The sequence below is a fragment of the Motacilla alba genome, chromosome 1A (assembly GCF_015832195.1).
Source record: "Motacilla alba alba isolate MOTALB_02 chromosome 1A, Motacilla_alba_V1.0_pri, whole genome shotgun sequence".
Lineage (NCBI taxonomy): Eukaryota > Metazoa > Chordata > Aves > Passeriformes > Motacillidae > Motacilla > Motacilla alba.
The window spans coordinates 7,005,033-7,028,604 of record NC_052031.1 but is presented as its reverse complement, the minus strand read 5'-3'; the positions used below and the strand labels follow the sequence as shown (position 1 = coordinate 7,028,604).

The 23,572-nt window shown below is 42.0% G+C and overlaps 1 protein-coding gene across 10 annotated transcripts in view; it reads left to right on the top strand.

The window, feature by feature from the left end:
- FRMD4A (FERM domain containing 4A) overlaps positions 1-23,572 on the top strand; it is a 357,044-nt gene that overhangs the window by 285,469 nt on the left and 48,003 nt on the right. For all 10 annotated transcript variants that reach the window (XM_038154023.1, XM_038154022.1, XM_038154024.1 and 7 more), the window contains 5 exons: positions 2,232-2,254; positions 9,761-9,844; positions 15,407-15,472; positions 15,685-15,742; positions 17,529-17,615. In XM_038154023.1, coding sequence (XP_038009951.1) covers positions 2,232-2,254; positions 9,761-9,844; positions 15,407-15,472; positions 15,685-15,742; positions 17,529-17,615 — 318 coding nt within the window. The remainder of the gene's footprint in view (positions 1-2,231; positions 2,255-9,760; positions 9,845-15,406; positions 15,473-15,684; positions 15,743-17,528; positions 17,616-23,572) is intronic.

The window sequence follows — 23,572 nt, the reverse complement described above, 5'->3', positions numbered from 1 at the left end:
AATGTGTTATGTTTGCACCAGCACAGATATCCAAGACTCTGGGGTATGATGTACAGCCAGAGAAACTCTAAGTGATGAATGCAAATTCCCAGGTGAAATCCATATGCAATGGTGGTTTTTTTTTGACTTGCATTTGTTCTCCCAGTGGGGCTTGGTTCTCTGATGAGCTACATAAGCTTCTACATATGCAACTGTCTGTATTCTCCAACGTGGGCAGAATGCTTAAAAGACCTTTCTAAATATTGTCTTTCAAAGTTTTGTTCTTCAAGAAGAGGGAAAAGGGTCAGAGAGCAAATGACCAAGCAGCGTTTGGTAAATGTCTGGTTCCCAGAAGGGAACATTTTCACGGTAGAGAGGGTGGGTTTTGTGAAAGTTCTCTTTTTAGAAACATGACTGTGGGAGCAGATCAGATGTAATTGTCAGATGATCTTTGTTTCCCCTCTCTTACAGTGTGTAGTTTTAATTTTTTTCCCATCAGCCATGAAGCTATGAGGAGCCATGTGAGCAGACAAGCCAGCTCATCAGACTGCACTAATAAATAACAATGCACTGCACTTCTAGAGCACTTGCCATGTTAAAGAAGCAATTAATGTGTAGGGATTTGAACCTTCATTAAAATCATTTTATGTAACAAGAATGGAACGAGAGAGTCAGGATGGAGGACTCAATTAGCAGCACATTATAGAAATCACATATTGGCTGTTGGGGGAATACACATCAAACAACGGGCTCATTGTGAGGAGCAGCAGTGGGGTTATGAATCTATTGTCTGCTCATCCTAGTGAATAACTTAGTGCTTAGTAATTGTACAGCCAGACCCGGAGCTGTAACTAACCCTTGTTGCTGGGATTGTTTCTTGCCACAAACACAGGATGTTACGCTTATTCCTGTAGTAGTTTGATGTATAACTTAATGAAAACAGTCAAAACAAGCCACACCTTTGCTGCCTGTAACCAGAAACTACTACAACCCATGTTTGTGACAGGATCCAAGCAAAACAAAAGGAATCATACTGCATTTTGCTCTACTTCTTGCTGCACCATTTAGGTCAAAGCACTGAATTATGAAGCATATGCCCTACAAAATTATTTTTTAAACTCAGTATGCTCACACCCATGCATGCAAGAGAATATCCTTTGGGCTTTGTTCTGTGTTGAACTGTAATCATGACATGCTGAAAGACTCCTTCCTATTAACCAGAGAAGTGCTTGTCTGCCCTTCAGTTCACTCAGAGGGAAATGGAATGATAGTAAAGGTCTGTCAGAACTCAAATGATTTAGTCTGCAGCCCTATTTCAAATTGTTTTATTACCAGAACAAATTAAAGTACCACCAGAGCTCTGAACTTTACCCCAGCCTCAGGACTGAAACACCACTGGACGTGGGCTGGCAGGTTTTGCGGGTAGATGAATGGATGTAAAGACAAAAGACCTGAACACAAAGCCCAGTCCTTTTGGCAGTGGAAACTCCCTCACTGCACAAATTACATTCTTGCACTGTGCTTTCTGTGTAGCTGGTGGCAAATGAGGTGCTTTAGCATGAATCATGTGAAAGGCATATTGTCTGTGGTAAAAGGAAAATGCAAAATGTGTGCTAAATCTATTGCAGAGGGCACTCACCAGATTCTGAGGATTCTCCATGTGTGCAGTAAGACTAACTACTGTAGTGGAACATTATCCAACCCTTTAACATCAGGCTGTGATGGTAATAAATAGAAGTATCTAGATGTACAAGTAAGGGAGCTAAATACTTCCCCAAACACCCAGCAAGGAATTAAGAAACCTGTGTCTTGCATCCCCTTGAAAGCTGACAGTGAGCAAGCTTTTTGAAAGTCTAGGTTCTAGAAAATGGACAGAATACTTGTAAAAAAAGTCAGGGGAGTTGCAGTCTCAGAGCTTGCAAAGCCACTGAGACTTCAGAGATTTTCTAGTCATGTAGCACCCAGAATTTCTTATTTCCTGGCATTTCCTGTAGCATCTTAGGTATCCACAGCAGAATGAGGAAACATCTGGTCCTGTAGTAGATCTTTTGTTTGTTAATCTGCCCAACTCACTGTATCATGGCACTTGACATTAGATACTGGTTCCAAAACCTACATGAGGAATCAATTACAACAGGAAATTGCTGCTAAATGAATTTTGCAAATGGAAAATCTTGAACAGCCTTTTCTTCTCTGTTTTTTTTTTTCTGTTTTTAATTATATATTTTCGATTTCTCTTCCTTGTTTTACAGGAGGCAAAGGGAGATTTTTCAAGGTAGGTGAATTTAAAAAGTTTTTGCCGTTGTGTGATGTGAGAGTAAATCTGGTAAAATTCCTGTGTGAGACATGCAACTCAGTTGTAGCTGTGTAGCAACAGGATTGCCTCTGTTTGCAATGCAACTATATGTGCATGGCTAACATAGACATTATGTTTCCTGACATAATTTCTTCACCAAACACAACCTTTGACCAGAGCATGCCTTGCAAACAGCATTGTTTGTGATTTTGTTGTTGACAAATCTCATTATGTGGTCATGAAGTTCAGGAAATGGACTAGTCTTCGGAAGGAAATTGCTACGGAAATGACTCTAAAATCACTGTTATATCACAGATCCTGCCAGAGGCAGCATTAAAATTCCATCACTAATTGATATTTCAGTTTGAATTTGGACAGTTCTCAAAATCACTGATTTGATAATTGGTTTTGTTGAACATCTGCTATCCCTTGAGCCAAATCATCAGACTTTCTGTAAGAAATTCAATGAGGTCACTGTACTTGATGTTTCAGAAGGCTATTAATGAAATGCCCAAGGATTTTCCTGTAAGTCTACCGTGTCTATGATTTACCCATTAGTAGCAGCTGAAGGTCAGATGGTTGTTTGGTGTCTCATGTGAGAAACGTGGAAGTTCTTAGTGTGAAGCTCAGGAGAACTGATGATGCTAAGAATTTCATCTTGTCTGGAGGACCACAATATCCATTAAAGTTAGTTTCAGAGAAGAAAAGAAATGGGCAGTGGGGCTGAGTTTTCAGGTGAGCCTAAAAATTGTCCTAATTTTGTCAGCATTGCAATACACTGAAACATGACTGTAATGATAGGAGGCCATGAAGAACAGGCAGGTTCCACTTTTTGGTGGATTGGAACTTCCAGCCAGCTAAGATGGTGACAAATCAGTGAAAAGGAACTGCATTGTAGATATTTCCTGCCCATCATGGAATCTGAGATGACATAAGGTCATCTTGCTAAAAGGAAGTTTAAGCTCTGCCTTGTCATTTCTCAAAACTTTAATGAACTTGCAAAATCTTGACATGCATCTGACCACAGAGACACAAATACTGTCTTGCTTCATTTTTCAGTTCTGTCCAAGTTGGTATAACTTGGCTATCAGCATTGTTTATTTAGGAGGTACTGGAGTGCATGTGGCTCTGACTTTTCAGTCTGGTTTTCAATGCACTACCAAGCACTTAGTCCAGAAGAGCTGTGCCAAGCAAAGTTTTGCCATTTCAACCTGTGATAAACCACTGGTTTTGCTACGAGGAGCAGTATTTGTTTGCCAGAATGTCTTGTTTGTAGTGAAAACACACTCAGAAAAGTGTACACTCAGACTATGAAACTCGGAACAGAAAAGAATCAGATCACTCAGAGTAATAGGACTGAAAGCATTTTATCTTCAAGTCCCCATTTCCAGACCAGAAATGGAAACAGCTGGTGGAAAGTATCCACCTGCTAAAAGTTGTGTGATGTCCCTTGTAAAAGGAAGGGTTGAGTTTATCACAGTGTTTTTCTCTAAGCCACAGAGAAATGAGGAATCTTCTCTGAGGGCACAGAAGACACCTCAAGCCATGGTCTTCACTGCTCCCACCACATCAGTCTGGCTGTCATCACCAGGCCCATTAAAACAGCTCTGAGTTCTTTCCCCTGTAGATCACAGTGTTTGAAGTGGAAGGGGGATTCCTTACATCCAAGTCAGGCAGAGGCAGAGGAGGGGGTCTCATAATAACAATTGGAGGGCATTGCTAGGGATCTTAATTTATATATGGACTTTGGGGACAAAACAATCTTCCAGTTTAAAGGCTGTTCTTGGAGGAAGGTATAAGAATGCTACCTTGATCCTCTATGGTCTAGAAGACTTGGCATCTCCCAGGGATGTCTGTCTAGCAGCTCCCATCTAATGTGCACTGACACAGGTTTATGTGCTGGGTGAGATCCAGGTGCTACTGAAGTCAACATGAGGTTGTTGTGGTCAAGATTTTTGCCTGCTGAGATTAGTGGTTATCGAATCAGCAGTGTAAAATCTGACAGGCAAACCAAGCCTCAGGCCAGCCAGAGGAACTGCAGGTGAAGGCAAATGTTCTGACTTCTCTTAGGGATCAAGTTAGCTTCAGTGTCTGAAATTAGTTGAAGTACTGTTTAACGTAGAAGTGCCTGCTCTTTGAAAGAGAGAAGCTTTGCAGTTGTGATTGTCTTGCTGCTGAGATTTAAAGATCATGTATTGTGCATGGCAACATATGTTGTGTGAAGGCTGAACTCTTGAACTCTTTGTTTTTGAAGAAATAATGTAATTCTAAATGGTTGCATGCTTGGAACGCAGACTGCAGCTTTCCCACACCTGTCCTGTCTACTGCCACCATCAGATTTATAGCCTGTGAGAGTACAGTTTCTCTCTGGCCCTGATCCAGAAAAGTGCATAAGCACTGGCTCATTGGTAGTGATGGGAGAATTGCTGTTCCCCATGGGAGCCTTCCTGTGAGTCACTGCTGATCACCTCAGGTGCTGGGATAGTCAAAGCCAAACTGTCACAGCTCCAGCTGCGTGTTGGCACCTGCCCATGGTGGGATGACCTCCAATCCCCACTGCAGCCACGTGGAGGATCTGCAGCTGGTTCAGGACTCTTCAGTGCAGTTGCAAGTCTACTCTCTGGGCCTTGTGGGAACTCAAAAAGCAGAATCAATCTTACAAACTCTCAGTTAACAGTCAGCTTTCTACCTCTGTGAACTGATACATCCTCAGTGACAGCAGCTCCCACTGCTGCTTTCGAGGAAATCATCCCATACCTCAGAATAATCACTGTGCTCAGAATACTCCTTTTTCCTTTTCCAAAAAGCAGTTCGTGACATTTCAAACACGATCCTTTGGTAGGGCATTACCATGCATGAGTCTGTTATCACTGCTTCTTGTCACCTTGAGCATCACAGTGAGTCCCAGGTTTTGCTAAGCCTAGAGAACACAAGTCACTCTCACCTGTCTTGAAGTAAAATGCCACTACAGCCCTGACAGATGAGTTTAGTAGCTACAGTGACCAATTCTTTTAAGTCCTTTTCCATTTCTAATGTGTGTTTCATTTCAAAAACAAGCTCATCAGAAACCCTGATCAACTAAGTATTTCTTAATGTTTGCTGTGAGTGGCCTCCATCTCTTAGTTGATAAAGATTCAGGCAGAATGAGGTTTAAAATAAAAAGCTTTTCTTCTTAAGAAGTTCCTACTCCTCTGCACTAAAGCATTTTCACATTAATGAAAGAGAATGCCCAAATGCTTCAGCTGACAAGACTTAAATATGTTTACTTTTAGTCTGGAACATACCATTGAATTTCGGGCAATCAAGTTTCCTTGTTCAGCTGGTTTTCAGGTGGAACCGGACACTTAAGATTGGATCTGTGCTTTCCAATATTAGCCGCAAACATTTTGACTTCAAAGGCACAGAATTGCCTGTGTAAAAGTCCTAAACTAGTACCCTGCAGACAGATCTAAAGGTTATTAGCTCAAACTAATCTTGTTTCTAGTTGGGAGCTGAGTCACGCTTGGTTGGCAGAGCATGGGCAGGACAAATTTCAGTTCCTTACATGGACACAAATCCTACAGGTGTGACTCTCTTTAGGCCTACATAAAGGAATTACCAAGGCTGCCCTGGCTAATTTGTGGGGGAATACAGCATATTGTTAAAACAACTGGGATTTTTTTCCCCCGTAATTTAATCCTAGATTGAGAGTCCCATCCCAAAATCTCTGAGAAACTCACACCAGCTTTGTTTCTAAATGTTCATAATCCATTTCTTCAGCCTTAAACAGCTATTATGTCAAAGCAGCAAGAAATGGCATATACTGATCATTTGTCCCTCAGTTTGGGGATGGGAAAGAAAAAGCTCTGAGTAAAACAAAATCCTGAACCACTGCAGCTAGTTCCTCATTGCTAGATTTCTTCCAGTTAAACAGTATGAGACATTTCAATTGAACTCCCGAGTGTCTCCCAGCAATATATGAAAGAATAACAAGGGAGGAAAGCTAACAGCCAGTTTCCTGCTAGGCAGAGTTTCACAATAATTTCAACATTTGGGCAGATGGTAATCTAACATAGTTCCAGGCTTACTTTTCTTTCTGTGTAACCAAGTGACATTTAACCAATTAGAATGTATTAAAGGGTTAGAAAACTTGGGTTGCAATCTTGCAGCCTAATGGTAAAATCCTAAACACTGTGTTTTGAAAAGTACCATCTAATCTGAGAATCTCAGAGTATGCATTTCCTCCTGCATTCTACAGAATGAATTACCATGCTGAGAAGAGTTGGTAACTTTAACCTGCAGTTTTGTTTTGTTCCTGACCATTGTTATTACACATGCTGGAAAATGTATGGATTTCCTGAGACAACTCCATATGTAATCTTGCTCAAAATTATTTTAGACAGTATGCAAAAACTTGTTTTTCACAAAATGTTTATGAAGTTCCAGGCAGGCCTTTTGCCCCAATGGGTAGATAAAGATACTAAGAGGTGGTGATTAATTTATTTGGACAAGATTCGTTAAACAGGCAGTACCAGAACAAACCCAAGAAAAAGGAGTTTTGTTTTCTAGGTCCATTAGTCAACCTTACTACAGCTTTCTAACCAGCTTTCAGGAACCCATGCAGATGGCTTTTCCAGTTCAGTTTTCATATTGTTATTCAGTCCTTTAAATATTACCATTTCCACCATAGGAAAAAAAATAAATGAGGTGGTCTAGGGGACACAGAGAAGGTGTCTTTGGAGTCTTTCCCCTGCATATTAATAAATCTGTGTTCTAAATATCCTTCTGTATATGTCAGCCCTGGAGGCTGGACACTTCCGAATATAAAATAAAAGTAGCACAAGTGACCGGATTAAACAAACACTTTCTAAATACAGTAATAAAACAAACACACTGAGATATTTCACTAGAAAGAGCATGAAAGGCAGTAAGTAAAAAACCACTTGTGATCCTGCTGGAAACATTTTAAAAATTGAGGGGTTCAGTGTTTTAAAAGGAGCCGAGAGGAAAGTGACCTCATGACTGCTAGTTCAAATGCAACCTGAGTCTTTTTTTTTTCCTTTTTTTTTTTTTTTTTATTTGACATCTTTTTGGGAGTCTAAATTCATTTGTCTTGAGATGAGTCTTGCCAGAAGGCTTAGTGAATGCATGGACCACAGAATGAAATACCTTTTTGTTCCTGGAAATGATTGCCTGACTTTTGAGGTGCTTTGAGGCTGAGGCACTATCCGTACAGCATTTTCTAGGTGCTGAGCAGAAATGTTAATCCTGCCCAACATCACTAAAAATGTCTTTTTCTCTTATTCTTAAAAGACCTTATCACAGCACAGGCAAACTTTGTGCCTCACTGACAGAAAAAGCAGAGCTGACTGATGTTAGCCCTTTCTTTTATAGGAGCCATTACTGTCTCAGAGTTTTTCCCAGACTCTCAGGGATTGTTAGTCACCACTAATCTTGCCCTATTTGATAGATTTCTGGGCTCAGAAAGTCCCTGTTTGGAACTCACTCTGTGCTTTCCCAGAAAAGTTTTGGAAATCTCTCAACTTCCTTCTCTGAGCAGCCAGCTTCAAAAAAAAATCTTCATTTGAGGGCAGTTACTTCTGCTTGTACTCTGATTGTCCCAAGTTCTATTCTTTTTTCCCAGTTTCTTTCAAAATGTCAAAAAACTCAGAAAGAGCTGAGTGTGCACATGCTGTGGGGGAGACAGCTCTTGGCAATAAAGTCTAAAAAGCAGCAACTTGTTTTCTAGGCTGTCAGTCACAGAACAGAGCTTCCAGATCAGCAGATAACATGGTGCAGAGCAGCTTCATGTTCAGACTTGTACAGATATTTACCTGCCGTGGAAGAATAAATCTGAATAGGTTTTGAGCATTTGCACTTAGAAGAGAAGAGCTCTCTGATGGCCAAATGACCATGGGATTTGGGCAGGAGTGGGTGTTCAAACTCTGTTTTTCAAGAGCCTTTTGGCTTGGCATAGGAGGTGTTACAGAGTGGTTTTCCATGTGCTTAGCATGGCAGCAGTTGCCTCAGTCCTTGTGTGCTATTCAGCACATCTTCACTCTGCAAAATTTGAGCCTCATTCATACTTGGCCATGTCTCACAGATTTGTTCTGACTAGAAGTTTGGTCCTGTTTTAAAACTACTTAATTGATTGTCAAGGAACTACCATAATAATAAATAACAAATGTCTGTAGACATGCCCAAAATGTCTGCTCCAGGATTTATGTCAGTGGTTTACCCTATGGCCCAACCTAGCAATTAACCTGCAGACTCCAATTAAGACAAACCCACCTAGGTCTCAGGCAGAGCCTGCTCCTGAGATGTGCAAATGGAGAAATGCTGTGGGAATATTTTTACTACTTCTCTACGAGTCAATATACAGACTGTCCCAGAGAGAAGGATGAAACCCAGGGTGATCTGGGATGTCCAAGAGCTCCTCAAGTCTTTAGCGGATGTCAGGATCTCTGGTCTACAGCCAGAGAGGTCAAGACTACCTGTCTGCCTGTCTGCCAGCCCCATGGGAGAATCCAGTGGGCTGGGGAATCTGGAGTTCTGGAAGAGGCTCTCTCTGCAGCTCCAGGACAGCCGCACGTTTGGGTAGAATAAAGGGAAGGGTATAAGAAGGCAAAAAAACTTGCTGGAACGAAGTCAGCCAATAAACATGAATTCTTTGGCTCTCCTCCGTGTCCTGTCTGGCCCTCTTGGCTGTGTATTTCTACAATTTTAAAAATTAATAGCAGCACTGTCTTCCTTCCCAAGCCTTTGAGGCTTTTTTTTTTCCTATGTGCACACAATTCCATGTGTGTTTAAAAGTGGGAAGAGAGGCATTTGGGGTTTGTACGAGAAAATCCCACGGTTTCATCTGTGAGAATCTGCCTCCCATTTGATGAGCTCTCCCTGCTCTCTGTTGTACAGTGATGCTGCTCCAGCTGGCCATTGTGGCCACTGGAGGTTGCAGGGAGGATAGTGTTAGTGAGTTGGTTGTGTAGGAAGGTTTTGTGTAGCAGGACCCAAATTCAAAGTGGAGTCTTATCAGTGAAGATGTTATGCAGAGGACTGGTCACTGGGCAAGAGGTTAAGAGCAACCTGCGATGCTAAGAAGGCAAATTATTACTTTTTGCAGCAGTTTGTAAGGCATTAAATAAAGATCTATAATTGCAACTGAAAGCATCACTTTCTCTCCCCCTTGGTTTTTTTTCCCTATATGAACATGTCCGTGACACCCTGCTCAGTGACATGTGACATGGTGGCTTTTGTGTCCAGTCACTGGTAGGAAGTGCTTCAACGTAACCATCTGGGAGAGCTTCTCTCCAATTTTGATAATAGAGGGAAAAGTTAACTGGGCTGCCATAAAACAAAGAAAGAGAGGAGAAAAAGGAAACCCCAGCGCCTTTTGTTAAGAAGGAACAGATGTAGAGCCATAGCAGCGTGCCAGCTAGGTCAAGTCATATCAAATATTGTGGTTGTTTTCTTGTAGCTTGATCCTCTTTTTGGACTCTCTTTCAGCAATGAAGTTGTAAGGAATGAATTAAAGAAGCTGCCAGCCCTTCCAACACCAGCGCTGAAGGAGCATCCTTCCCTCGCTTACTGGTAATGTATCACTCTCCTCAATGCCTCGTGCAGGACCTGCCTCTGGCAGTGTGGTCTGAGGGTGGAACTGGGATGCAGAGATTCCTGCCCTCTGCCTCTGAGTCTGTCACTGATTCATTGCATGACTTAACACAAGTAGAGCTGCCATCCCGGGCCTCATTTCCCCATCTGCCAAATGCCTGGCCAAAAATCCACTGTAAGTGTGCAAATGTCCCAATGAAATCAAGAGGCTTAATGTGCCATTTACTTTCACAGCACTTTGCATTTGTAAAAGAGTTTTCTCAGTTGGAAATGTCAGTGTTTTGCCCTGAGTGATTCAGTTTCATCTTGCAAGTTCTCTCTGTATGGCACGGCTGAACTCATCTCCTTTTATGTGAACTCAGTGTTTGGAGGTGGATGCTTGTTTGCTCTGTCTTTATTGCACTGGAAAACAAGCTCAAGTTAGGAGCAGGGTCACATTTAGATTTTACATGCCACACACACAGATTCTTTGTGCCACCCTGCATATCTCTTTTATCTGTGCAAATAGGAAAGAATTTGGGGAAAGACTATTCATTAAAGGGTGGGTAGTTTCACTCCATTTTCTGCTTGTTGCTCTTTCATGTTTGTCTTTAAAGCATTAGGCTGCAAGCCTGGGGGTTGGATTGAGCTTCTTTATCTGCTACTCTTTTCATTTCTGCATTTTGGTAATCTGAGGATGGCAGGGGGAAACAAATCAGTTTGTAGGCTATGATGTCAGTCCTTCTCTTTGCCAAAAAGGTCATCCTCTTCTCCTAGCATGGCTACAACAGTGGAATTAACTGTACCTAATGTCAAGTCATAGGCAAGCTCCTAGTGAGGTCTCCTAATCCCTTTCTGAGAATATAAGGAGAGATTCAGAGTCCCCAGCTGAAATTAGGATCACTGACACAATAACTGTGGATCATCACAATCTCCTGATATTTCTCTCTGAGAATCAAATCAAATCTTCATGAAAAATTATAAATGTAGGCTGCCGTCTCATTGAAGAAGAATGGTCTTCCTCTTAGGAGCATCTCTTTTTCCAAAAACTACTCCATACACTCAAAAGCAATACATTTCCGGGCAGGCTGGCTGACTGACAGACTGGGACCTCAAGCTGAAAGCCATCTCAAGAGGAGTGGTGGGAACAAGTAGGCACTGACAGGGAAGGCAAATCTGACCCTTCAGCAACAACATGGCCTAAGGTCTTAATGAAGTGCCACATAGTGAGAAGAGCCATGTAAAATCCTCGTGCTCAGAATATAAGTATTTGCATTTATACACAAGGTACAGCACTTGCAGCTGTACTTAATTTTGTGGGGGGTCTCATGTGACTCAGAACAGGTCACAGGTTGGGAAGGTGGCGTTGCCAATGGAGTAATAAAATCAGAGGCTACAGTCCTGTGACTCCCTTGTGATTTCATGTCAGTAAGCAGGTCTAAAAGACCTCTTTAACATTAGTAGTTCATTATTTTTTAATGATGGCTTTTTTCTAAACACTCTCTGAAACACTTAATGCTCTCAGGAAGTCTGTTGGTGAATCAGACAAAAAGCCTCAAAATTGCAGATCAAACTTCAGTGATTTAAGGGAGCAGATTTTTAAAACTGTATTCTCTGACACTTCTTCACATCACATGCAGATTATGTACCAGATGCAGGTTTCATCCAAACCTTTTCTGTGAGCAATCACTTTCATTCTGCAGTTCTTCAGCGTGAGAGCAAGCAGTCACAAGTGAATATCCAACCCTGGCAAGAAACTTTTAAAACATTAAAGATGGGATGGGTAATGGCTCTAATTAGTTTAAAGCAGACAAACAAAAGAACTTTGTACTATATTTTTGTCAGCTGAAGTGGATTAAGAGATAATAAAAGAGGTAATCAAGTAAATACTGTGATACCTTTTTCAAGATGCTGTAGAAGATCTTAATAAAATAATACATTTCCATCCATACACGCCATTAAAAAGCATCAGCTATTGCACCTACCAAATGTAGCAACACCTGTGGGATGGGTCCTGGATTCTTAGATCGGGACAATTTGTGCCTCTGATTCCACCTTCATGGAGTCTCCAGATTCCATACCCTTGGTGTAGGCCTTTCCCTTCACTGTAACCTCTTGCAGTTTTCTCCAGGTTCACAATAATCAGTTGCCCATCTTGTTCTCAAGTGTCTTTTGGCATCTCTGATTACTGGTGAAGAAAGAAGGGGCTTTTTGGTGGGTTTGTTTCTTTTTCTTTTAAATGAAAGCTGAGCTTCTGGTCCTCCCACACAGTCCAGGAGTTGAGGCCCTGAGTTTTGATTCCTCTTGGCCATTCATGGAAACAGACACAAAACCAATCACAGAGACTGGAGAGAACCTTTAGAAATGTGTTAACTCACAATGCTCCTTTCCAGACACTTGTCATTGCATTTTATCTCATTTCAGGTCCTCCCTAACAAGCCAGTCCAGTACTCAGTTGTCAGTAATGAGGCCGATATGAGGTGCAGCAACACAAAAGTGAATGCTAGATTAGGATTTTCAACAAACCAGGGGGAAGATAGACTTCTCCCAAGTTCCCACAGTCTCTGAATGCGAGCTTGTTTTAGCATCAATGTTGCCAGAAAACCCACCTCTGAAAATGTCATCTGAAAATCACTATTTAGTGATTTTCTCTGGTTCAACACAGACCTGAGGCCCTGGTCCAGCTCTTGGTCCCTTGGCCTAAGAGGTGCTGGTGGCTTCAGAGGGACAGCATATGACTGCAAGTAAAGACATTATTTGTTAATAATGTAATCAAAATGGAAAAATCAGGTTAGAAACAGAATAACACTAAGGAACAGCAATGAATGGACAGCTATTTTAAAAAGCTACATGTGCTCAGAAGAGAGGGAGGGAGCAACTAACTTTGAAAATCTGGATCTGATTGATGAGAAACTCAAGGCCTGCATTTGCTTGCAAGTTGTCTGCTGTCCAGTTCTATAAGCTGCTGGGACAGGATGGATTTCTTGTTAGTTCTAAAGATCTTTATCAGAGTTGTCTGCTGCAGAATATCATCCATGTATTAATTTCTGCAGCTTTGGGGGGAATGTTTTATGAGCTGGCAAATAGACAGCAGTGCTTCGGCAGCCTCTGTGTCTCTGTCTCCACATTAGTTAAGCATCCTCTGCCAGCCCTGCACTGTGAATGAGTTTCTGTGTCACCAACACAGCAACAAGGCAGAGCAGGGTGAGAGGAGATGTCAGCTGGTGGTCCCAGCAGTGTCCCAGCACTCTCCCAGCTGTCAATAGCAGCTGCCTGGAGATGAACAGCTGAAATTATAGGGGAGTATGTTTATAGGCTCTGCTAATGCTCCTTCTGACCCGTGAATGATTTTGCTTGTTTTCCCTGGCATGTGTTTGGCTTAACCCTCCAACCCAGAGCTGGAGGCAGAAAGCAACCTCTGTGCTGGATGATCCTTCTTGCACAGGGCAGTGAGAAGGAAAAGGAAGTTCAGAGAATTGTTAGAGGAGGGACTGTCACATAGATTGTTGTGACTGTGAATGTTTTTCCAGTGTGGACATTGCTAACTGAGCTAGGTGCCCTCAGCTCCCTTTGCTGTCAGCAGACAGAAGCAGCAGTAACCTCCTCCCAAGGAATCTGTCCAAAATAGATTGGATGAATTGTACTCTGGAGTACATGTTTCTTTCCCCAGTGACAAAGCCAGTGCTGCAGGAAGGTGAAAGGCCACAGATCCCACTCTTAAATATGGCTCAATTGATATTTCAGGCTTTATATTTTTTGTTCAAAGGAAAGAAGAAACAAAGGTGATACTTGCCTGGCACTTAACATCTGTAGACCACAAAACATTTTACTAAGAAAAATCATCAGTACCCTAACAGAACCATGTAGCATTGCCTGCATTTGCTTAGAAGAACTGGGTAGAGCCTGGACTATGCCATATTTCTAGCATGGGTTAAAAACACAGTTCTTTGTCCTGCTGTTCAGGAAGGCTTCCTGACATCTGATCTGTCCTTTTGAAGGACATGGTACATCAATTGGCTTCCCTACCCAAGGAGTATGGTCTAGGAACATATTAATTGTTTTATAATAATAATTTGTAAGAAAGCAGAGCACATCCGGAATCACATTAAGTAATCAGCATGTCCAGGTACATCTACGCTTTCCTTGAATGGCAGCACATGAGAGCTTGATCTGTGCAATAAACTGCACAGAGTGGAAAATGAAGCTAGGAGTGTTTTCCACTGGAGAAACTCCATTATTTTCTGAGAAGTCACTCCTGGTTTGTTCCTGTCTGAGACAGAGGAATTGCATCCACATGTAATCATGGTTTTAAGAGGTAATTTCAAAGGGCTGTAAGCCCTCTCTGTCTATCTTTTTTATTAAGAATGATGGTTTTTGGAGATCTTCCAATACGGAACACTCATGTAATTCAGTTATTGCTCCAAAAGTAATCCTGTTTATGATAATCATGGCAGGAGACCCAGGCTCTGCCTTCATGTGCACACCCATAACATCTGTGGTACTTGCTTGGATCAGTGTGCTGAATATGTTTCATAGCTGTAGAATTTAGAGATCATTTTCTAAGCATTAAAATGATTCTGAGGGATTTAGTAGGAGAGCTGGACCATTCCTTTACCCATGTAATGTGTCACTGGCTCAGTCAGCACCCTGTTCCTGCTGTGCCCTGCTGATGGGACAGCTCTGAAAAGGGCTCTTTTATTTTTGTAGGGTGAATGGAGGAAGCCACTTGGTGAGTGAGTAAGGAAAGCAGTTAAACAACCTCTCCGATAAAAAACAGCCTTGTGAGGGAAAAGCTGGCCCTGCTGACAATCCAACACTGTCTCTGAATTGCACTTTGCTGCCTTCACTGATGTTTCTGGTTCTCCTTTCTCTCTTCATTATTAGGGCTGCACAGTCCTCAGCTTCCCTGTGCCTCTTCTTTCTAAAAGAAGTTGTGGCTCCAGAGATTCTGGCTGTCTTTCTAAAAGAGGTTCTGTCCTCTCTGGCACAGGGGTGCAAATGGGGAAGGCAGCAATGAGAAGAATATGCAGTCATGTTAAGCTGGGCTGGTGAAATGCTTTGCAGTCCTCCACAAAAGCCCCCATGGGCATCTCTAAGCAGCCAGTGGTGAGGTCATCTACCATCATCCCACCCTGCTGCGCTCCTTCACACTGCCTAGCAGTACAACTGGCTTCAGTTCTGCTGGGGAAGGATTACCACATGGTGGGCAACTGAAAGGCCCCATTAGGGGGTCCTGCTGGACCCAGGAAATGCAGGGAGGGAGGAATGCCAGTTCACATTGCCCTAAACCACATGCAGTGTGGTGGCATGGGATAGACACATGACATGCATGGAAGCTCCAGAGAGCCAGCTCTTAGAAAACCATTTTTATTCTCAGTCTGTGATTCCCCTTTTGTTTACCCTGCTCTGCACCAAATCCCATCATCTAATGGTTTTGCTTGGCATCTTTTGATTCCATCAGTCAGTAGCTGTGTTAACAGAAGCATCTTTTCAGCTATTGACAAGAGTTTTAGTCATGATAATGCCATTATACAAAACATACGTTTTTTTTTTCCTTTCCAGTGAGGATCGAGTCATTGAACATTACAAGAAACTAAATGGTCAGACAAGAGGTCAAGCAATTGTAAAGTAAGTGAAACAAGAATGATTTCTTTGTGACCTTTGTTTCATTACGAAGTATTTCTACGGAACTGTAAATACAATATGTAACTATGCTTCCCATCTCATGCAATGCTTCATTTTTAAGTATTTCTTGACATAATTATTTATTTATCAAAGTTTTTTTCAGATGATCCTCTCAGCTTCTCAGACGTGTTATTCTGTTCTGTGTTGTTTTGCAGCTACATGAGCATTGTAGAGTCCCTCCCAACATACGGAGTGCATTATTACGCAGTAAAGGTACGTGCTACAAGAAGGTCCTTCACTGAATTAAACTCTTGCTGGAGAGGGAGGGAGAGAGGCACAAACAGCCATCCTGCTCAGAATACAATACACTGCTACTAAAGTCTCATTTCACTTCCTGAGGTAGGATAAACTTATTTCAGCTGTGTGTGCATGTTTAGTAAATACAATTCCAAAGAGGAAAATCCTGTTCTTGGAGATAAAACTCTTGCAGTGTTGTGCTGGAGTGTTCAGCTCAGTCAGCAGCATGGCAATGCCAGCGAGCCACCACCAAAGGGACAAGCCAGACACATCTCTGGCAGACAGTCCTTTTTGCAGCTCCAAGAGGTCAGATCTTACCCAGATGGCAGATCCATGAACACCTTTTTAGGGCCAGCCATGACCTGCATACTGTAGCTCCCCTGACATGAGATATGTAGATGGATACAGAGATTGTACATCTTTTTAATGCCAGAACAGTCTTATACTCTAGAGATAGGTAGCACATTCTCATCCCCAAACTTCTCTCCACTTCTGTGTGGACTTCATGCAGCTAGTCATGAAGTTCCTCATTTCTTTTGTCTAATGATTTATCACCAAAATTTCCAGCTTTGTAATAATAATATTATTATTATTATTATTACTTCCCTGCCTGACCAGCTGTGTAGGTTTGGGGTTTTTTTTAAGTAGAGAAATCAATAAACATAGAAAGAAAGCTAGAGCCACATTCCCCAGAGCATATTCCCTCATTTATCACCCCTGAAGTTTTGATGTGTTTCATCATTATCTCTGTGCACAGATCATATGGTTTTTCATACATCTGTAATGTCTTGTTCACATGGGGTACTATAAAAACACAAATATCTGACTGTACCTGTCTCAGGAGATGTGTTTATAGTCTATTCCTGCTAATAGGATGTAATAATACAATTATTATTTTGCAAAAAGCATTAGCCTCATCTTTTCTCAGAGTACAGGATCTCTTCAGCACCCTTTGCATCCAGACTACTCTAGATCAAGAAAAATCTAGTGGATTGGGCTGGATATTCAATATTGCAAAGATTTGAGAGCTATTCCAGCAAGCTCCCCATGGTCAATAAGCAGCAGTGAGCAGCAATGAGGCAGCAAATATTGCACATAATAGGGTTTGCTTCTGCCTGATGTGGGGTTTTTTTTTTGCTGTGTTTTACCCTGCCATTCTCTATCACATTAACAGAACAGATGTAATTTCATTGAGGACTTCAGCTCAGTAAATTGCAGAGACTGGAATCAGATATCAGCCATTACTCCATAAGGACATTTTATTGCACACTCAGACACAAAGCAGTTGGGTCCGAGCCTGTCAGACCTTATCACTTGGTAGCTCTCAGATCCCATTACTGCTGCATTTTCAAGACTAATGCTAAAATCCCTCCACATAATTCAAGTCAGCTGGGTGACTCGCTTTCCTTCCTCTCCAATCTCAGAGTGTTCAGACTGAATAATTTACAGGGAAGAGAAAGAGGATGCACCACTGCACAAGGGACCCATGTCAAATCTCCTCAGCACCCCTGACAGCATTTTGAGTAACTTGATCACATGTGATGTATTTTAAATTGTTTTATATGTCATGGCCAAAAGTGGAACAGATATCTTCTGAACACTACAGAGCTTTGTGACTTGCGGGAACTTGGCAGGGGGAAATTTAACAACGCCCATACAAAGATATTACTTAGAAACAAATCTTCATCTTGAACAACAACACAGGAAATCTCCAGCATTTCCCCATCATATTCAATATAACTCCCTCTGTTTTCTCTTTCAGGACAAGCAGGGAATTCCATGGTGGTTAGGACTTAGCTACAAGGGGATTTTTCAATATGACTACCATGACAAAGTGAAACCAAGAAAGGTAAGTGTTTGCTTTGCTACCAAGGTCTGGGCTTGTCACACATGTCATAGCTTGAGTCAAGGGTGTGATGTACACCAAATGCTGGCATTGATTAATGGGATTTTTGAAGGATGTTTGTTTTCTCCCAAACTTGTCTCAATGTCTGTAAAGAATTAATGGGCAAAAGTAGCTAATAATTTTTTTTAAGTTGTGGGGTTTGGAGGAAATAAGTGTCACTTAATCTTGCAATTTACATTTCTTTTTTATGTGATTCATAAGACATAGATGGGAACTCAAGGGCTGATCTTCTCAGGTGCTGGAGGCCTTCCATTCACTGACAATGGTGGATTGGGGGTGCTCAGCCAACCCTTGATATTGTATTGTCAAGCCATAAATGATCTGAGAGAAAGGGATGAAAAGACAGGAAAACTGCTTCCATTTATTACAAAAGTAAAATTGCATGATTTTCTCAGGACCAGCATTACATTTGATAAGCAACAGTTTTCCTAACTGCAGAGTTAATGTCAAGGTAGCAGAGAAAGCTGCTTTCAACACATGCCTAAAAAAAAAGGCATCGGAAGTTTTAATTCTTGAGCTCAGCCTATGAGGGGGATCCTTGTGTTCTGATTTTCCCACTTAGAATGCCATCTAATATAAGAAACCTCATCCCTGAGCACAAGCCCTGCAGGTGGGAATGTAGAGCCTGCGAGCAACAGTGTTTGTTGCACTGCAGACCTGTGGAGACATCAAGAGGCAAGGCTTCAGGCTGGCTTTAGGCTGCAGAACTGGATGATTTGGAGCAACTAGGCAGCTCTTCTGTGGATGCAAAAGCTTCCACAGAGAATTAAGTTCTGTATTTGTCTTTGCATTGTTTCTGTACCAATTCTTCTTTCACCTCTTCTGGTCACATTCAAGTTGGACACTGCCTAGTCCTCACAGAGAGCATCTTCTATTAAAATGAACTAAAATCAAGGTTTTGGTAGAAAACTGAAATGTTAAGGAGGCAGCAAGAGACAACAGGTGCATCAATTAGTCTTTTATTCACTGAAGGCTATTAATGGGACTTTTATTCATTAAAAGAAAGGACAAGGAGAGTAAGGAGGTCTTCACAAAGACTATAAGACACATCTATTTGGGATCAATCATTACCTGCAGGGCAAGCTATCCTCTCACATGGTAGTTTAAAACATGCCTAGGCTAGGTGTTTGCACCCACATATTTCCAGTAGTGCCAACCCCCCAGGGAAGACATGTACTTAAAAGATGCCTTCAGAAGTCAGTCTTAGGAATACAAACATTTCTTCGGAAGAAATTAGTGCCCTGCCGTGACAGGACTCAGCCTTTCACACGTTATAGCAATTACTGTCATCTGTCTTGGGATGATTGGTGGAGAACATCAGAAGGAAGGAGAGGAGAGATCAGGTGCTCTAACTGCATGAGAGGAGACACATTTCCACCAGAAGGGTCAAGCCTCCTTTCTCAGCTTTTCTACTTTCCCTTCTCAGCTGTTCAGGGTGATCTGCTCTGTAGCATTGGTTTTGGAGATTGATTAAATCTTCGCCAGCCTCTCTGTGTCCCCACTAGCCCACCTCTAGCACTCACACTGCACCTCAAATCAGGGGCTTTAGGCACATCTGATCCTTCTTCTCCAAGTAACCCTAAAAATACAGGCTGCTGGTTTTCTCTTTTTTTGGGAATTAGTTTTTTTGGTCTCAGCAAATCATGTATGAAATCCAGGAGACGCAAAACAATGGTGCTGCCTTATGTATAAACCACTAAGAATTGTGGCAGAAGTGGTCATTTATCTATGAGGAAAGGTTGGGTGGGAAGGGAAGGCAGGAATTTACAGGCTCGGATCTGTCCATTGCCACAAGACAGAGACCACAGCAATGAAAAGACAGCCTAGATGAGCATTTCTCTGCTACATGATGCTTGCAAACCCCATCTGTTGGCAGAGCTATTCCAAAATGAACAGTCTAAATCAGGGATGGGACTTGGACAGAGTGGTTAAGGCTTCATTATTTCTCCATGGAGTGATTTTACCTTCTGTGGAGCAAGTAAAAAGACTTCTTACCCTACACAGGTGGTAAAACCCCTCTGGCAAGAGCAGATCAACTGCCTCAGTGAGGCATGGTGTTTAATCCTCTTGCTAATTAGATTGTAAAATTGCACTCGATAACCCTGGTATCTGGGAGCAGCCTGCCACAGTATCTGATTCATTTCACTGCATCAGCATGGGCTGGTTCAAGTCTTTGCTGTGCAGATGGGAGGGTAAACTTGACTGAACTTTCTGCAAGGTAAAATTAGTGGGGGAGGGGGAAAGAGATTATGGCTTTTCTGATCTTTAATATTTTGTTCCTGCACATTGCTGATGCCAGAAACAAACTGAAAACTTACAATGGAAAAATAAATCTCCCGGAACAAAAAAAAGCACAAGCAGAAAATTTTAGCAAGAAACCAGCTGAAATCAAGACATTTATATTAGGTGCATATAAAAACCTTGCTTGTCTTATGAGGGAGATTGTATTGTTTTCCTATATGTCATCCTAGATAGATTTCCATGTTTCTTGTGCTTGTGAGTAAAACTGTAACACACACTAAGCAGCTGAACCTATCCCAGGCGATCCCATTAGCAGTCACTCAAAACCATGATTTCATTAAATTGCTGGAGCAAATCAGCCATGTGTCTCTAGAAAACTAACCAGGTTTGTCAGCAAGTTAGATGAGACTGGAGAGGGGAATTGAGGCTGACGCAGGGCCAGAACCTCATCCTGCTTGCACTGTTCTCACTCAGGCATCAAGTTCTCCAGCATTACTGGGGATGCAGCTGAGATGGGTATCTGGCACCTAGTCCTGGGTGGTTCAGGTGGGAATGCAGGGCTATTAAACTGGAATGCGGTTGTGCCTAGACAGCAGAGACTAATGTGTCTCTGTATTTCTATTTTTATGTTCCTTCCTGCCTATGCTTGAATTTTGTGGAAGCCCTGAATCTACCCAAAGCCATCACTTTGAGGGTCATCCTTTTTCTTCTGTCTGTGGAGGACTGGCTCACAGACTCAGCAAGCCCTGTCGAAGGCTTCCCCTTGAATGTTGCCTGTTGTAGTGCAGATTTGGTCCCTATGAGTTATAATCTGCTGGCTGTTCATTCTTGGGTATGAAATAATTGCAAAAGTTTTGGTATACTACACAAAATCCAACACTCCAGCTGAACAAGAAGAAGGGAATATCAAGTGTGGCTTGATGGCTGCTGTCCTGCCAACCATATATTGAGGCATTCTGGAAGCTGGGCTTGCAGAACCAGTGTCATTTGTGTAGAAGCAGCTCACAGCTTCCAGGGTGGACAGGATCCATTTCCCTCTGTGTTAAACTTAGCTTCTGCAAACGCTTTCTTGTGAAAAGACCAAACCCATCATTTTCAGTGAAGGGTCATTAGAGGGTTTTTTTGCTTGGATTTCAGAGCAACTGGAAAGAAAGCCAAGGCACTGCAGCAGCCCAATGTGAGCATTTGTCTGTGAGTGCTGTGTGTCCGTTTTAACCAGCACACAGGGATGTGGCTCCACTCCATCCCCAGACACTGTACACAAAGAGCAGCAGCGTAGCCTGGAGCTGTGAGATCTGCACACCCAAGTAGTAGCACCAGGCATATCTCTGTTGTTCTAGTGAGATATTCCCACTGATTTAAGAGCCCAAAGGCATTTTTCAGTGCAAACAGCTTAACAGTTAGTAAACAATTAACTCCAAGCTGAAGAGTGAATGATTAACAAAGTCAGCCAAAGGACTTTCATATGGTAGATAAAAAGACAGAGAAAATGTTTAACTTATCACCAAAAATAAAATTACCTTAAAGGAGAATCTGGTAATGTTTAGTTGCTTTGTAATAGATATGTCTATATAGTGTTATCTCATTTTCTTCTATAGAAAGCTGTGGCAATGAAAACTAAAGTGAGCCTTTTTTCTCAGATTCATAAACATTATCACTGCTTGCATTATCTGGTTACTGAAGAGAACCCAAAGGGAATAAAGGTTTTTAGAAATAAGATAAAATGTTAGCCATCACAAAATTCAGCCATTAATGTAACTTGACAAAAAATGTCCTTGTGACAGCTACCAGTTTCTGCCATTTCTTCTCAGCATTACGCTTTCTCTGAGATTAAATGAAGCATGCTGTGAGAATGCTCTGTCACTTTCCATAAGGTCAATGCAACAGTCTTTGGGTTCTCATGACAAAGAATTTAATTTTTAGTTTGTAGTGTCGTCATGAATCCAAAGCAAAAGTAACAGGTTGACTTCCCATTTAAACATGCAAAAGCAAGAGGCGAGTTGGACCCATCCTACCAAGCAATGCAGAGCACAAGTAAATCCAGTAGTTTTAAGTGTCTGATGTGAGAAATATCACCTGCTTGTTGAAAGCATGAGCAAAGTAATCAGCACATTAACTGTGTCCAGAAAGTGAAAGATTGCTGTCCATTGCCACTTGGCCTTTTCCAAACAACAAGAGATAGAGTGAACTTTCCCAATTCCAGAGGCAAAATGAGATATTTACACAGGAGGAGCAATAGCCTAATTAAGAGCTGCTTTATTGCAGAACAAATAGATCCTCTCTGCTTTAGGGCATAATGAAGCATTGTCAAGTCAGTAATTGCATTGATGGAGTGGTTAAACTTGTGCTTCCTGCGGTGAAGGAATGACAGACCAGTAACTTAAAAAAACGGTAAGTAAGGATTGATGTGAAATGTACAGAAAGTAGTGAATGATGGGGAGGAGGAAGCTGACAAATTGCTCTCTGTCCTAACTGATCATAGAACACAGGGAGAGTCAAAAAGGCAAAAGAAATATGAAATTCAAATTAGTTACAGGGAGCCCAATTCACTTGCACAGCTCCTTGCCACATGATACAATAGAGGCCAAGATCTCAGAAGGATTGAAGATAGCACTAAAAGTGTGACCTTCCATCTAGGGTTTTAACATCGAGTTGGTTATTTTCAAAGAGAATTTGGGGAGGGGTTATAAATCCTCATGTTCAAGGAGGGTGTTTGATTTGACACCAAGTTGGTTTCTGTTGTCAGAGGTATGGAGCATGTGTCTCACTCCTCTCAATGGCATGCTGCTGAGCCACAGGGTGTATTGAGAACAGGCTGGACTTTCTCTAGGGCATCCAGAATCAAGTGAGGTCAGAAAATGTATTGGACTCATGTTTCATTGGGCTCCTCGTCATTTCCTGGGACCTTTGCAAACACCTTTGCATTGCAGACAGGGATAGCAGATTTCAAATTTACAAATGATAAAAAATGAGCAGAAACCATTTCCAGGAAATACTGGTTTAAAAGCTCTGTAGTCTCAGTGGCACTGCTGTAATAAATTATTCACTGTGATTAGCAGGCTGTTAAGGACTACCTGCTGACTCCTTCTGCTCTGCACTTTCATTTCTCTTCCCCTTGCTGATCCCTTGTGCTTCTTGGGTTATGGACTTGGCTGTAAACTGAACCAGTTTTCAGGTCACGGTGGGTTCAACTCATTTTATAGTGCAGTAATTCAGTCTTGGTTTAGTATTTGGAAATGTGGAGCGTGGAAGGAGGGAGACATATACAAAGCGAGGTTCCTTACCATGCTGTTCCTTCTCATAGAGAGAGGTTGCTCACCCAATTTCTTTCCTTAAAACGTAATACCCAGACTGCAAACACTGAAAAGCAGACACAGTTTAAAGCCTTTCTCTGCAGAAATGCCCTATTCCATCACCAAAAGACAGGAGACCATGTTCTCACCAGCATCTTTTTTTTCTGCTGTCTGCCCTCAGTTTGGGGTTTCTACCATCCAGCACCAGGCACTTCCCCTTTCAGCACTCAGTACTCCATGCCTTACCACTGTGCCAAAGAGCTGCCAAACACACTGGGAGCTGAATAAATGACATCAAGGCACACTGGGCTGGAAAGCAGGATTATGTCCCTGACACTGAGAACTTCCACAGGATTTGGCTGGACG